This window comes from Citrus sinensis, chromosome 7, assembly GCF_022201045.2.
Source record: "Citrus sinensis cultivar Valencia sweet orange chromosome 7, DVS_A1.0, whole genome shotgun sequence".
Lineage (NCBI taxonomy): Eukaryota > Viridiplantae > Streptophyta > Magnoliopsida > Sapindales > Rutaceae > Citrus > Citrus sinensis.
The window spans coordinates 27,532,435-27,546,495 of record NC_068562.1 but is presented as its reverse complement, the minus strand read 5'-3'; the positions used below and the strand labels follow the sequence as shown (position 1 = coordinate 27,546,495).

The following is a 14,061-nucleotide window of genomic DNA, read 5'->3' as shown; positions in this document are numbered from 1 at the left end:
CTTAGAATGGCAACACCTAAGCTTGACATAGAGAAGTTTATACGTGAAAATGATTTTCATTTATAGAGGCTCAAGATGAGGGCTTTATTAGTGCATCAAGGTATGAATGAGGCACTTAGTGAGGCTTCTTTATCCAAGAAGGTAAGAAAGGTGTCTGATGAAGATATACCTAATGTGATGGATAAAGGCTATGGTGTAATGATTTTGAGTCTTGGGAATAGTGTTCTCATAAAAGTTGGCAATGAGATGATAGCAGCAGGGTTATAGAAAAGACCTGAGGATATGTACATCAAGGAATCAATGGCTAAGAGATTAGCCACTAAGAAGAAATTGTATATCCCACAAATGAAAGAAAGGTCATCTGTCTTAGATTATATTAATGTTTTTAACAAAATTATATTAGATCTTGAAGATATCAATGTGAAAAGTAATGATAAGAATAAAACTATGATCATATTATGCTCTCTACCCAGCTCTTATGAGCATCGTGTTGATACACTTATGTATAGGTGGTAAACACCTATTATGGTGGATGTAAAGGAGACACTGAGTTCAAAGGTTGTAACAAAGAAAGAATCTAAAGAAGATGAAGACTTGACAGAAAGGAAAAGACATGAAAAACTAGAAAGTGGCACAGGAAAGAAAAAGAGGTCTAAATACAGTCCAAATAACTTAAAATACTCTCAATGTCACAAGGAAATTCATTTCAAGAAAGATTGTTGTGAGAGGAAAAACAAGTATAAAGATTTAAATGAGAAGAGTGGTGATACTGATACTACTATTGCATCAAAGGTTTAAGAATATGATGGCTATGACTTAACTGGAGTTTTCATTGCAACAAATGGTTAAACAAGAGTTAATTAGGTCCTAGATTCTAGTTGTTCATTCCATATGTGTCCTAATAAGAGCTTATTCATGAACAATAAGGCTCATAATTGTAGGATAATTGTAATAGGTAATGATGCTAGTTGTAAGGTAGTTGGTAAAGGTACAATTAGGTTGAAAAACATTTGATGGCATAGTTAGAGAGGTAAGGGATGTAAGGCATACACCGAATATGAAAAGAAACCTTATTTCTCTTGGTATGCTTAATAAGATATTATGCCTAGTTAAACTTGAGTTAAGTTCCTTAAAGGTATTAAAGGGATATATGCTTTTAATGAAAGAATGCATGAATAGTAGCCTGCATGTTCTTTAAGGAAGTGCTATTACAGATGATATTGGGGTGTCAAAATAGAATTTAGATAAGACAATGTTGTGGCATTTGAGGTTAGGTTAAATGAGTGAAAAAATGGCCTAAGAGACCTATTAAAACATGGATTTTTAGGAGATGATAAGATAGAGACGTTGAAGTTCTCTAAAGAATGTGGTTTAGGCAAGTCTTTAAAAGTCAAATTCAATATTGGTGTTCATGTATCTAAAAGGACTTTAGATTATATCCATTTTGATATGTGGGGGGTTAGAATAGACAATTTCTTTAGAGGGAGCTAAGTTTTTCTTAACTCTCATTGATGATTTTTCTAGGATGGTTTGGGTGTATGTCTTGAAAAGTAAAAATGATGTGTTTGATTAGTTCAAAGCTTGAAAGACATTAGTTGAAACACAAACAAATAGAAAAGTTAAAAGTTTGAGAACTAACAAATGTTTAGAGTTTTGTAATAAGAGGTTTGACAGCTGAGAGGATGAATAAGACTTTGATTAATAAGGTAAGGTACATGCTTATTCATTGAAAGCTGTCTATAACATTGTGGGCTAAAGCCTTATTTACAACCTACTATATAGTAAATAAAAGTCCTTCATTAAGAATAAATTTCAAAACACCAATTGAACTATGGTCTGGTAAACTAGCAGACTATTCTTGTATGAGAATACACATGCACATATTAAACAAGGTAAACTAGAACATAAGGCTTTAAAGTGTGTATTTCTTGTCTATCTTGATGGAGTGAAGGGTTACAAGCTCTGATGCACATATTTAAAGTCATCTAGAAGCAGAGATATTGTATTTAATGAGTCTGAAATGTTCCAAAATTTGGCTTAATTGAAACAAAAAATCACAGGGCCTAATGATGAGGATTAGAATACTCATTTTGAGGTGAAGTTATCAAGTTTAAGTTCAAAAGAAAAGCAAGAGTTGAATCAAAGTCTATATTTAATACAGAGATTTATGAATCAGAGGATGAGTCAATTGGTGACCAAGGAATCAGAGACTATCAATTCGTTACAAATATAGAAAAGAGAGTAATCAAGCCATCAAAGAGATATGCCTATTCAGATTTAATTGCATTTGTATTAACAGCAGCATATGAAGTTTATAGTGATGAGCTAAGAACTTACTCGAAAGTTGTAATGAGTGATAAGTTAAAAGAATGAAATAAGGTTGTGGATGAAGAGATGTAATGATTACTTAAAAATCATACACGGGATCTAATTAAAAAAACCTATAAATAGAAAGATAGTTAGGTGTAAATGGATTTATTAATTTAAAGGGGGAATTGCAGGTGTTGAAACACAAAGATTCAAAGCCAAGCTAGTTGCTAAAGGCTTCACGCGAATAAGGGCATAGACTTTATAGAGGCATTTTCTCCAGTAGCTAGACATTGATATTTGAGGATCTTATTAGCACTTATTGCCATAAATGATAGGCATCTTGGGTAAATGGATATTAAGACTACTTTTCTGCATGGTGATTTAAATAAAATGATTATTATAGCTCAACTTGAAGGCTACGTAAATCCAAAGAGGTCTGATCATGCCTGTCATCTTAAAATGTCTTTATATAGTTAAGTAATCTCCAAGACAATGACATTTGAGATTTGATAGTTTCATGATTGAACGGAACTTTCAGAAGTGTAATTTTGATTGTTGTGTGTACTTTAAATACTTAAATTGCAAGATTTATCTATTGCTATATGTTAAGGACATGCTTTAACTTGTAGGCATATGGATTAGATAAATGACTTAAAACATAAATTGAAGAGTGCATTTAAAGTGAATGATCCAGGTGTAGTAAAGAAGATCTTTAGAGTAGAATTGATAAGAGATAGAAAGCAGGGTATGTTATACTTGTCACAACAGAAATATGTCAGAGTAGGTAATGAGTGTTGCGAGTAGGTATATGGTAGATTCAGGGAATGAGCATTAGAAGGTTGTGTAGATTTTAAGGTACCTTAGTGGTACAACTGATTATAGCTTGTTGCGTGGAGTAAAAAAGGAAGATGATGTCAGAGTGGTAGGCTTTGTGGATTCTGCTTATGCAAGGGATCTTGGCAAAAAGAGATCGTTGACTGGTTATTTTTTCATATTGAGCAATTGTACTATAAACTAGAAAGCTTCATTGCAAAGTGTTATTGCTTTGTCAATAACTGAAGCTGAATATAGTATATCTGTAAAAGCCATGAAAAAAGAAATTTGGCTAAAAAGGATGGTGACTGAGTTAGGGTACGAACATAAGCAAATGATGGTTCATTATAATAGTCAAAATGCCATCTATTTGAGCAAGAATCACATACACCATTAAAAGACAAAACACATTGATATAAACTTTACTTTATCAGGTTAAAAGTGTCAAAATAAGTGGCGAAGTTGGTAAAAATTCACATTAATGACAACCTTGCAGACATGGTGACCATTGTTGTACCAGGTGTTGAGTTTTAGTTCTGCCTGAACTTAGCTACTATATATAGAACGTAGATTATAGATATATGGTGAGAAGATGTAGATAAGGAGTAACTAATTTGAGTTCAAAGTGGAGAATGTTGAAGGGTGAAGCTCAAATCTTAGTTTGTAATCGTGTTGAACAAGTCGATTGTGATCTCAAGATGTTTCCAACATGTTGGCTTTGGCTTGATGACATGTCTATTCTAGAGTTTTAAAGAATGTATGACCTTTACATAATGCCGGCTAGAAAGATAAGTGACTCACATGATTTAACACATGATTCACTTTCTCAATATGGCAACTTCATTTACCATTTTATATAACAAAATGCATGTAGCCCTGACACATTTACATCAGCCGGTTCAAATGGCTATTAAGACTTTATGCATGCAGGAAACTTCTGGATTTTGGTAACAAACCCAGAAATAGATGAGCTAGTTTTTCATGGGTTTATCCTGATCAATTCTCTTATGCGAAGTTCAGATACATTTCTTCTACAATATTGTCTCTTGTAAAACTCTAAAATAGTGAAAGATCATTTCTCTTTTCACAATGGATGTACGCACTCTTCTGGCTGAACCAATATAAATTTTTAATGTCACATGGGTATGGTTCTGTTATAATTAAATTGTTTGATTTGTTTCCAATAACTTTCATTATAGACATCAAGATTCATTTCATTTTGTTGTCAATCTTAGTATATAGTGACCTAGAGTGGATCTTGGGAGATCAAATCGATTCTTTACTGGCTTGAGATCCAACAATAGTACTTATTTATTTATTTATTTTCTTTTTATAATTGAAGATTTTGCTTGCTTAGTTTCAGGAAATTTTTCTTTACGTTTACTAGCTAGTAATAATCAAACAGATCAATATTGTATCATACGACTGCAAAACCTTTTTCATATATGCATATGTGAGGCTCCCTTTAAAAAAATTTCTAGTGCAATCTATAGCTGTAATAAATGATAACCATTGGCTGAAAATGTAATTAGATTAATCTAATGAATTTAAAGAGTAAGATAATGGTTTCCTACACTAGTAGTGTCTTTTCTTTAATTTTCAAAATTATGAATTCTAAGTTACCCAAAAAGAGTCGTCTTTGAGGATTTCATCAAACAATTTTATCAAACATCTTCTTTTCTTTAAGTTTAAACGTAACATTCAGAGGTACTGCCTGTTGAAAAGTCCAAATAAAAATGTGGCTCACATGCAAATTAACGACAAGAGTAGGAACCAAAAATTGACAATTTGGAAGTTACATGCATAAGCCACAAAACTTGACTATTTGGAGGGGTTGGCACCGCATGTATGCATTTGTCAATTTTGAAGAATTTAGTTGCCGAATTGATTGACAATTTGACAAAGGATTTGGTGCAACAGTAAAACCATTTTGGCTATAAATAGAGAAGTAATTTTTCATTTATAAAAGGGTAAAAGTTCATTTAGTCCTTATATTTTAAGATTAGTGTCCATTTAGTCCCTATATTTTTAAAAATGTCTCGAAACATCCCTACTGTTAAAGTATTGATACCCCTACCCCTATTGTTACTTTTTATTTCTCTTGGCTTACTTTTACAATATTATCCTTTTATAATAATTTTTTGTTTGGACCTTAATTAAAAAATAATTAAATTACCAATTTAACCCTAAAAAATAAAAAAATTATATTAATTTTTAATTGTCAAAAAAGTAAAAAATTATATGCAAACTACCAAGCGTGCAAATGGTGTTTGCAAAAAAATTAATAAATTTTTTATTTTTATTTTTAGGGTTAAATTGATAATTTAATTATTTTCTTTTTATTAATGTTCAAACAAAAAAATTATTATAAAAGGGTAATATTGTAAAAGTAAGCCAAAAGAAATAAAAAGTAACGGTAGGGATATTAATACTTTAATAGTAGGGATGTTTCAAGGTATTTTTAAAAATACAGGGATTAAATAGACACTAATCATAAAATACAGGGACTAAATAGATTTTTACCCTTTATAAATCATCCCAAAATGTAGAGTGTAGAGAGAGTTCTCTGTGAGAGAGTGCAGAGAGAGGTAGTACCTGCAAGTAAGCTCTTAGAAAATTTAGGAGAGTGTTTCCTTGGATGCTCAATTGGGTTTTGTACTATTTGTAGAGATATGAGGGAATGTGTGTCTTGGGAAAAATGTTTCTTTCAAGAGTGTATGAGAGTACTGGATGTATTTGAGTATTTGGGAAGTGAGGTTTCGTTACTCAAATTTGTACTCTATTAATTATTAGTAAAACATTTATTCGCTCTTGCCTCCGTGGACTTAAGCTTTATTGCCAAATCACTTAAAATTATTGTGTCCTTTATTTTTCTATAAATATTTGGTGTGTATTGATTCCGCATTTGCGCACAAGTGATATCAAACCACAATGACGCTTCCACAACACAACAATGCTGATATTGTCACAATAAACAATAGGAGTAGGAAAGTTTACATGCGTGCACCAAGCTCAATAAAGGTTGTAGCCTCTTCCCTATTTCCCAAAATCTATTGTAGGATGAATTTCACTGCGGGCAATTTTAAACCAAGAGTAGTGCTATCGTCAATCACCTTTAGGAGCGAATGATGCAGTTGCTGCTTCTAAGGGACAAGTGTCCCTTTTCTTAATTTTTGTGTTTAATTAAACGCTTTCATTATAGTTTCAATTTTTGCCATTAGTATGGATTATCAGTAATACCATTTATAGCACAAGCACCCTTGTATATTTATTTAATCTATTTCTTGAGACAAAAAATTAACACATACCAGTGACACCCTTACATAAATATTTCTTAAAATTTTATTTTTTGGAGATAAGATTAAAAAAAAAAAACACCAATATTCCACTTCTTATTTTAACATTTCTCTTTTATTATGATATTTACAAATAACTTGATATTTTTTGTGAAGTTAATAGATCCTTTAATTATTAATAGAATATATTTAACAAATTTTGAGCTTAAGTTTTGATTTAGATATTCAAATTGCTTCGTATAATTGATTTAGGAGATTTAAGTAAAATTTTTATTATAAATATTAATATTTTTGTCAAGTAATTTGGTGACTAATAATGAAAATCATTTTTACTTGTATTATTTTTTAATAAATTTAATGTAGTAATGACTCCGTATTTTTATTCATAAACCTCTTTTTTTTTGTGGTTAATTGTTTGTTCCAGGAAATAGATTAAACAAATATATAAAGGGTGTTTGCGTTATAAGGGGTATTATTGATAATTCATACTAATGGCAAAAATTGAAACTATAATAAAAGCGTTTAATCATTAATCAAGCACAAAAAGCAAGGAAAGGGACACTTGTCCCCTTTGGAAGCGCGATTGCATCAGTCGTTCCCAAAGGCGACTGACACTAACATTGCTCTTAAACCAAATACCTAAATTCACTTTTAACTTTTAAGAATTACTTTTTATTTCTCTTACAAATTATTCCAAACAGGTATTAATTTCATTTACTAAAAAAAATTATAAATAAAGTAATAACTAAGGTTCGGTATAGTGTTGTTAAATCTGTACTTTTGAAGTTAAGTTAATTTTAGCTCACTACAAGATTAAAAAAAAAATTTATAAAATATTTTTTATTTAAAATTCATATTCATCACACATTATAATCATTTATCTCCTGGCTACAATTTTTTTTTTTCGCGATTACAACACTTTATTATCAAATTGGACTTAATAAACCAAATTGTGAAACAGCCAAAAACAAGGCGTGTGTAACCTTATTTTTCGTTAGTTTCTTACAAATATAAATTTCATATCTCATTGGAACAAAGTCAAAGTACCAAATATGGGTTGAGGATTTAAAAGTTGGAAATTGTACATCTCCAAAAACTTGATAATGGAAATCGAAGAGACACATGCCATGTTTGATACTTAAAACAAAAGTTTTTTGAATATCTAAAATGTACTGATTTTGTCCATTTTCTTCTAATTATTGGATCACCGACCGACCAAGTTTTGTAATACAATGAACTTAACCCCAATTTGCAGAATATTTTAACCAAAATTAGAACAGAAAACGAGGCGTAAATCCGATCGCTGTGCATGTTACTCGTCTCAAAAAATGAATAAAGTCAAACTAGCAGCAACCAAGTATTTGGTGATTGGTATAGGGGGTGTGTTAAACATTGAACGGAAAAAAAAAAAAAAAAGGGAGAGAAGAAGAAAAGATTTTCTTTGCTTTGCTTGTAAAAACAAAGAGGGAACTGGGAAACAGAGGGTGAGATGTACCTGTAAGAGAAAGAGTGAGCTAGCCAGGAAAACACAAAATAAAGAGAGATGAATATCAAAAATATTTTCCACGAACATCCTTTAACACTTCGTGATAATAACAATAAAAATCGGAAACTTCTTTGTCATCACTGCAGTAAACCTTTCTCTGCTGGTAAATTCGGAAGGTGCATCAACTGTAGACGTCCTGGAAAATTTTGCTATCTTTGCGACGAAACAGTTTCAGCCGAGGATAGTCTTTACATTTGTGAGCCCTGCTGGCCCCATTCTCCTCTCTGCCACGAATCATGTGTTGATTTACCGCGAGAGTTTCAAATCAGTTACTACCTCCCATGTTGTTTTTTCAAGCTTATAAACGAATATCAATCCAGTGAATTAGATCCACTGGTTTGCGACTTTTGTAAGGAAAGACACTGGGGGTTTAGGTACTGCTGTGAATTGTGCGATTTCCAGATTGGAGTTGGATGCGCTTCGAAGCTCGTCAAATACCATCAAGATCAACAACACGTCGAACATTTCAGTCATCACCATCCCTTGACCTTGCTGAAGCTGGATGACGTCATGAATTGCAGATTGTGCTTAAAAACAATTAGTGATGGTTCAAGCTACGGCTGTGCTCCGTGTAAGTTTTACATCCACAGCTCATGTCGTGAACTTCCTCAAGAAATCAAGCATCCATTTCACCCGCGCCATTGTCTAAAACTCTCCATCTCTAAGAAGAAGGTCAAATATCGGTGTGATGCTTGTCTCTTCGACATTCAAAATCTGAGGTACCGATGTGTAAAGTGTGGCTTTAACTTGCATCCGGAATGCGCTTCTCTGAAGCCAAGCATTACGTACAAGGGCCATCCACATCTTCTTATTCTTGTAGAGAATTTGTCCCACCATAGCAACTGTGAAGCATGCAGTTTCGATATCCAAGGTGTTCCCTTTATGCGTTGCGTGGCGTGTCACCTCAATTTTCACCTACAATGTGGCCCTCAGCCGCTACAACAAACTGTTTTGGTAGAGACTGAAGAGTCTGACTTTGACCTACATCCTGAATGTATATCTTTGAAGGCAACCATAGAGTACAAAGGTCATGAGCATCTTCTTACTCTTATTGAGGATATGTCCTACAATGCAGATTGTGAGGCATGCGATCGTACAACTTATGGTGCTTTCTTTATGCGTTGTGAGCAGTGTGAACTTAATTTTCACGTCCAGTGTGGCCCTCGCCCATTACCACCAACTGTTTTGGACAAGCAACACGGGCATCTTCTCACTCTAAGGACTGAAACACTTTCCGAAAATAATTTTGATCAACATCATTGTGCTGTTTGCAATGAAGATATGAATCAGGAGGATCCCACTTATTATTGTGCTGATTTTGACTATCAGGCGCATGTACGTTGCGTAATCAATGGGCTACGAATTGATGAAGCAGTGAAGATGAATCATTTCAGCCACCATCACTTATTGTTTCTCATTGAAAATGAGAGGAATAACGATGGTATTATTTGTCTTGCCTGCGAGGAAAATATCGGTACCAACCCAATATATGGTTGTGATGGGTGCAAATTTTATCTTCACAAGTCTTGTGCCGAGCTACCGAAAGAAAAACAGCATCCCTTCCACCGACATCCTCTCACCCTTCTAGACCATTCTTCTAGGAAACATCATCACTGCAATGCTTGTGGTAAGCACTACAAGGGCTTTAGTTATTGCTGTAAAGGCTGCAGTTTCAATCTAGATCTGGATTGTTCTTTACTCCTTCCTTCAATAAAACTTGAATCATCAGTTCATGACCACACTCTTACTCTGTTCAAGAAGTTATATGACACTCCAACATGTCATGGCTGTAAGCTTATCCCTCCCAATAGGGATACCTCTCTAAATCTAGATGCCTTCTACGTACGTTGTGTGAAATGCAACTTCAATCGCCATCTTTTGTGCTGTCCACTACCAAAAACCATTCAACGTGATGATATTCACTATCATCGTGTCACCATCAAGGATAATTTTGATGATATTTTTGATGATTTCGATGATGACGAGTATTGTTGTGATGCTTGCGAGACTAGACGACAAGCTGGAGAATGTGTTTATCATTGTGAAAAGTGCCACTTTGTTGTCGATCTACAGTGTGTTTTTTCTGAGGTATATATAATTCAATGGAGAGGCACATCACGTTTATTTATTCAGATTATCTAACTAATAATCTATATTTTTGCCTGTAGGTAATGCAGTTTCTTGAAGGAAAGTGCAAGGATGTCGATTCGAGAAACATAAATAGAGAGATTCCTAGAAAGAGAAGAGGCTTAAGTCACAAAGATATGGTGGAATCCTTGACTGAGGAGGATAAGAAATCCTTAACCGTATTGGAACAGCAGCTGGTAGAGGGCACTAAACTGGATATGTTTGATGAATTGAAAGAAATTAATCAAACAGTTATAGAAGCGTTATTAGTGAAGTATGATGAGGAGTGGTTGAAGTCAACAACAAGGGGAATGATACATAATATGATTCAAGTTGATGACCTTGTGCTTAAGGATTTGGATGTGTATGCAGATGAGATTGTGAATGTGGGAGCTTATAAAATCAGTCGTGGTTATGCCCAAGTTCTCAAAAACCTGCTTGACAAATTCGGAGATTTCGGTGCCAGTTGCCCCTGGACACAAAATGTGAAGACAATATTCCTTTCCTATCTCTGTTACGTTACGGATAAAATGAGCAACACTTTACTGATGGATATACAAGAGCACTCAATTATTACGTGGTGGCTTATGTTGAAAGTTGTTGACAGAGTAGGGTTTAGAGTTGATTTTGCCTTGGATCATGTCAAGAGCATAGCTGCCGTTGCATTTTTCCTGCGATATAATGAACGTTTGATCGAGGACAGCCCCTTTTTTGAGCCCCGTAAGGAGATAGCAGAGCATTCTACAGAGATCAATGAACGAAAGGCAAAAATTGAAAACCTGAAGAAGCGAGCACAGGACTCGTTATCTAGCTACGGTTCTGAACAATTGAGATCCGAAGCAAAGCGCTTTGATCAAGCCCTGGAATTGAAGTGGAAGAGTGCGGCCACTGGATTTCTTGATGATCATGAAATCCCAAAATTGTAGCCATGCTCATGCATTTACCCATCAATATTTTGATTTGCATTAATTCCCCCTTAATTTTCTTCTCCGTAAGTTTTCACCGACCTTTCCAATAATTTTCATTATTTGTATTGATTCAGATGCAGTTTAGTCCATTTCTCAATTTTTATGCAAATTTATTGCTAATTAAATGCATATGTTACTTGTCTAGTATAATGAACAATAAGTTGTAAATTACGAATTTCTTGACGACATCTGAAAATTGCACTCATTATATATCCATCATTCATTCATATTTTCCTTTAATTTGCTTGCTTAGTTTCCAGAATAGCTTCTCTACCCTTGCCAGTAATAATCAAACAGATCAACATTTTATTGGATGAAACACTTTTATATCAGTGAGGCTCCCTTTAACAAAAATTTCCATTGCGATCTACAGCCTTAAAAAAGACAAAAAAGTTTCGAATGGGATCTACAGACTATATACAATTAGGACCATGTTCTTGCGAGGACAGTCATTTGCTACATTTGCTGAGTGCTACTCATCATTAATTCTCTTATTTTCTTGAATGATCGAATGCACCTCAAACTCCAGTCGTAATGAACTCTGAGTTGTCTTAAAACGGAGTTCATTAACTAATAATGAAATCGTCGAATAATATACTTGATTCCAGTTGCAATATTTGAAAAAAAAAACCTAATAAAACGATCTGTCAAACTTTCAAAATCAATACGCGTAACCCGACCCTTGTTTAAAATTATACAAATTTATTTATTAAGTGCATATTTTACTTGTCTAGTGTTGAAGTGTGAGCTTGAAACTGGATTCCAGAAGGTGTTGCTTTGTCAGTTTGTGTTTGAAGGTGTGCAGGACTTGTCGGCTTTTAGAAATCGACACGCGGGTTGGAACAGCAAATGAAGCAAAACGACGGCCATGCGATGTCGGTTATTTTCAATAAGAGAAACTCCTGTCTATCACCTGTGTTTACTTATTAAGCTTCAGCTCAAAAGGACAGGTTTGGGGATCGTCTTGATTACTTATCCAAGTCACAAGTTCAGCACGTGCTAAAGGCCGTTATTGGCTGTTATAATGGCCGGAAGATTCTGGGTTTGTTATAACACGGCTGGCCAACTTGCAATCTTTCTAGAGTCCTCCACATCTGTGTATATAGTCTTAGAGGCTGTGGTTATCAGATTGAGAATGCTTGTAACTTATTCATGAGACTTGTATCTTGTTCTCTGTGATTGAAATAAAATTGCTGCTCTGTTCTTCAGTGGATGTAGGTCATCTCCAGGCTGAACCTCTATAATGATTTGAGTCTCTTGATTGCTTGTTTCTGCTTTTAGCCATTTGTGTGTTACAATTTGTTGTTCTTAAATCATTAATCAGAGAGTTTAGTGTGATCTTGGTGGTTCTAGATTGATCTTTAATCGATTTGGGGCTAACATTTAGTAAAGCGAGCAATGAGTTAGTCGCAGTCAAATTGTTAGCTACAGCTGAGATTCCCCACTTGATAAAACTATTCAATTTGCTTCGCTTATTAGTACATAGTGCTGGATTCACATGCCCCTACTCTCAGGTTGTTTTTTTTTCAAGTTTATCAAAGAATCGGAATCTAGTGATTCAGATACACCACATTTCGATTTCTGTAAGCAAACACACAGGGGGTTCAAACGATTTCCAGATTGGTGTTGGATGCGCTTCGATGCTTATCAAATATCACCAAGGCCTACAGCACGTCGACCATTTCAGTTATCGACACCATCCCCTGACCACGTTGAAGCTGGATGACGTCATCAAGGGTAAGATGTGCTTGGAAAGTATTGATGATGGTCCAATCAATGGCTGTGCTCCGTGCGAGTTTTAAGTCCATAAATCCGGTTTAGTAGATAAAATCTCGTAAAAGGGATTGGGAGCGTTTCGTTTAGCTTATATTTGAGAGAGTTGCGAAAGAACAATAAATATGGAAGATGCTCTTAATATGAAAACAAAAATTTTGACTAAATAAACTACTCTCATTCGTTTCTTGTTACCATTCTGATGTCAAAACTCTCACCGAAAACTCATCACTTTATTTTCTTAAAGATTTGACATCAAAAGAAAAATTGTAGGGAAAGTTGCAATTAATCTCCAGAAATCAAGTTAGAATTAGAGGATCCTGATCTTGTGAATGGAGTATTTTGAACTAACCAGAGTCATATAATGCTTGATATTAAATGTTCAAAAATTTAAATTTAAATTTAAATTTATGAACTTGTTAAACAAATAACTAATAAACAAGTCTTATTTAAGTTTTATCCATATTTGGATTTAATTCAATTTTATTTTATTATTTTTGATGCATTGTTTGGATATACTTTGAGTAGAGATTTTGGAAACTAAATGAACTATGGAATATGATCTTCTCCTGATCTAAGTTCTACTGAGTTTTTAAAGATCTTCTGTCACGTGTTTTTTAGTGGTAGTGTATGAGTAAAATTTAACTTTAATTTATTTACTTTTTTATTTATTAATTACCAATCAGCAATTGAATTATTTGCTCAGGATATGATTAGATCGTGAGAGAATCCTGATTCATAAACTATTTGGCCTCTGCTAAATAACTTAAATTTTAAACTTTTGAGAGTAGAGGTTAGCGAACCTTTTTTAAAAGTTAAATCCTCAAAATTTTTTATTTATTTTACGACCTTATTTTATTCCTTTCATAATATAATTATAAAAATTTATCTATTAAAATAATTTTATAATATTTGATAAAATCTTTTATTGACAACCAAGTAAAAATATTTTTTTTGATATAACTCTAATTATAAAAATTCTATTAATAAAAGTTGTACTTGAATCTATATCAAAGGGAGCATCGTCAATTTTCAATCACGCCACCTCCATGCAATTTTTGTTTTTCTACTTTTATTATACTCATACATAATTAGCAAGTAACGTTTAATGATACATGGAAGCACAATATTTAATTTATCGATGAGTCATGTGGGGTTTTTATATCTATGATCAGGAGACCAACTTTTTGTAACGTCACGTTTTTAAAATAAATTATTAATTGATCGT

General features: G+C 33.5%; 1 protein-coding gene across 1 annotated transcript; it reads left to right on the top strand.

Annotated features, from left to right (window-relative positions):
* The first annotated feature begins 7,617 nt into the window (after nucleotides 1-7,617).
* LOC112496351 (uncharacterized) lies at nucleotides 7,618-11,265 on the top strand. The gene is made up of 2 exons (XM_025093710.2): nucleotides 7,618-10,053; nucleotides 10,134-11,265. Exons 1-2 carry the CDS (start codon nucleotides 7,963-7,965, stop codon nucleotides 11,016-11,018), a joined length of 2,976 nt encoding a protein of 991 aa, XP_024949478.1. The 5' UTR covers nucleotides 7,618-7,962; the 3' UTR covers nucleotides 11,019-11,265.
* The last annotated feature ends 2,796 nt before the right edge of the window (nucleotides 11,266-14,061 follow it).

What these genes read in the sequence shown, in the direction of transcription:
- LOC112496351 (XM_025093710.2), top strand. Translation starts at nt 7,963, where the DNA reads ATGAATATCAAAAATATTTTCCACGAACATCCTTTAACACTTCGTGAT. An exon ending in TACAGTGTGTTTTTTCTGAG is followed by an intron (nt 10,054 to 10,133) that starts GTATATATAATT and finishes TTTTGCCTGTAG; the next exon opens with GTAATGCAGTTTCTTGAAGG.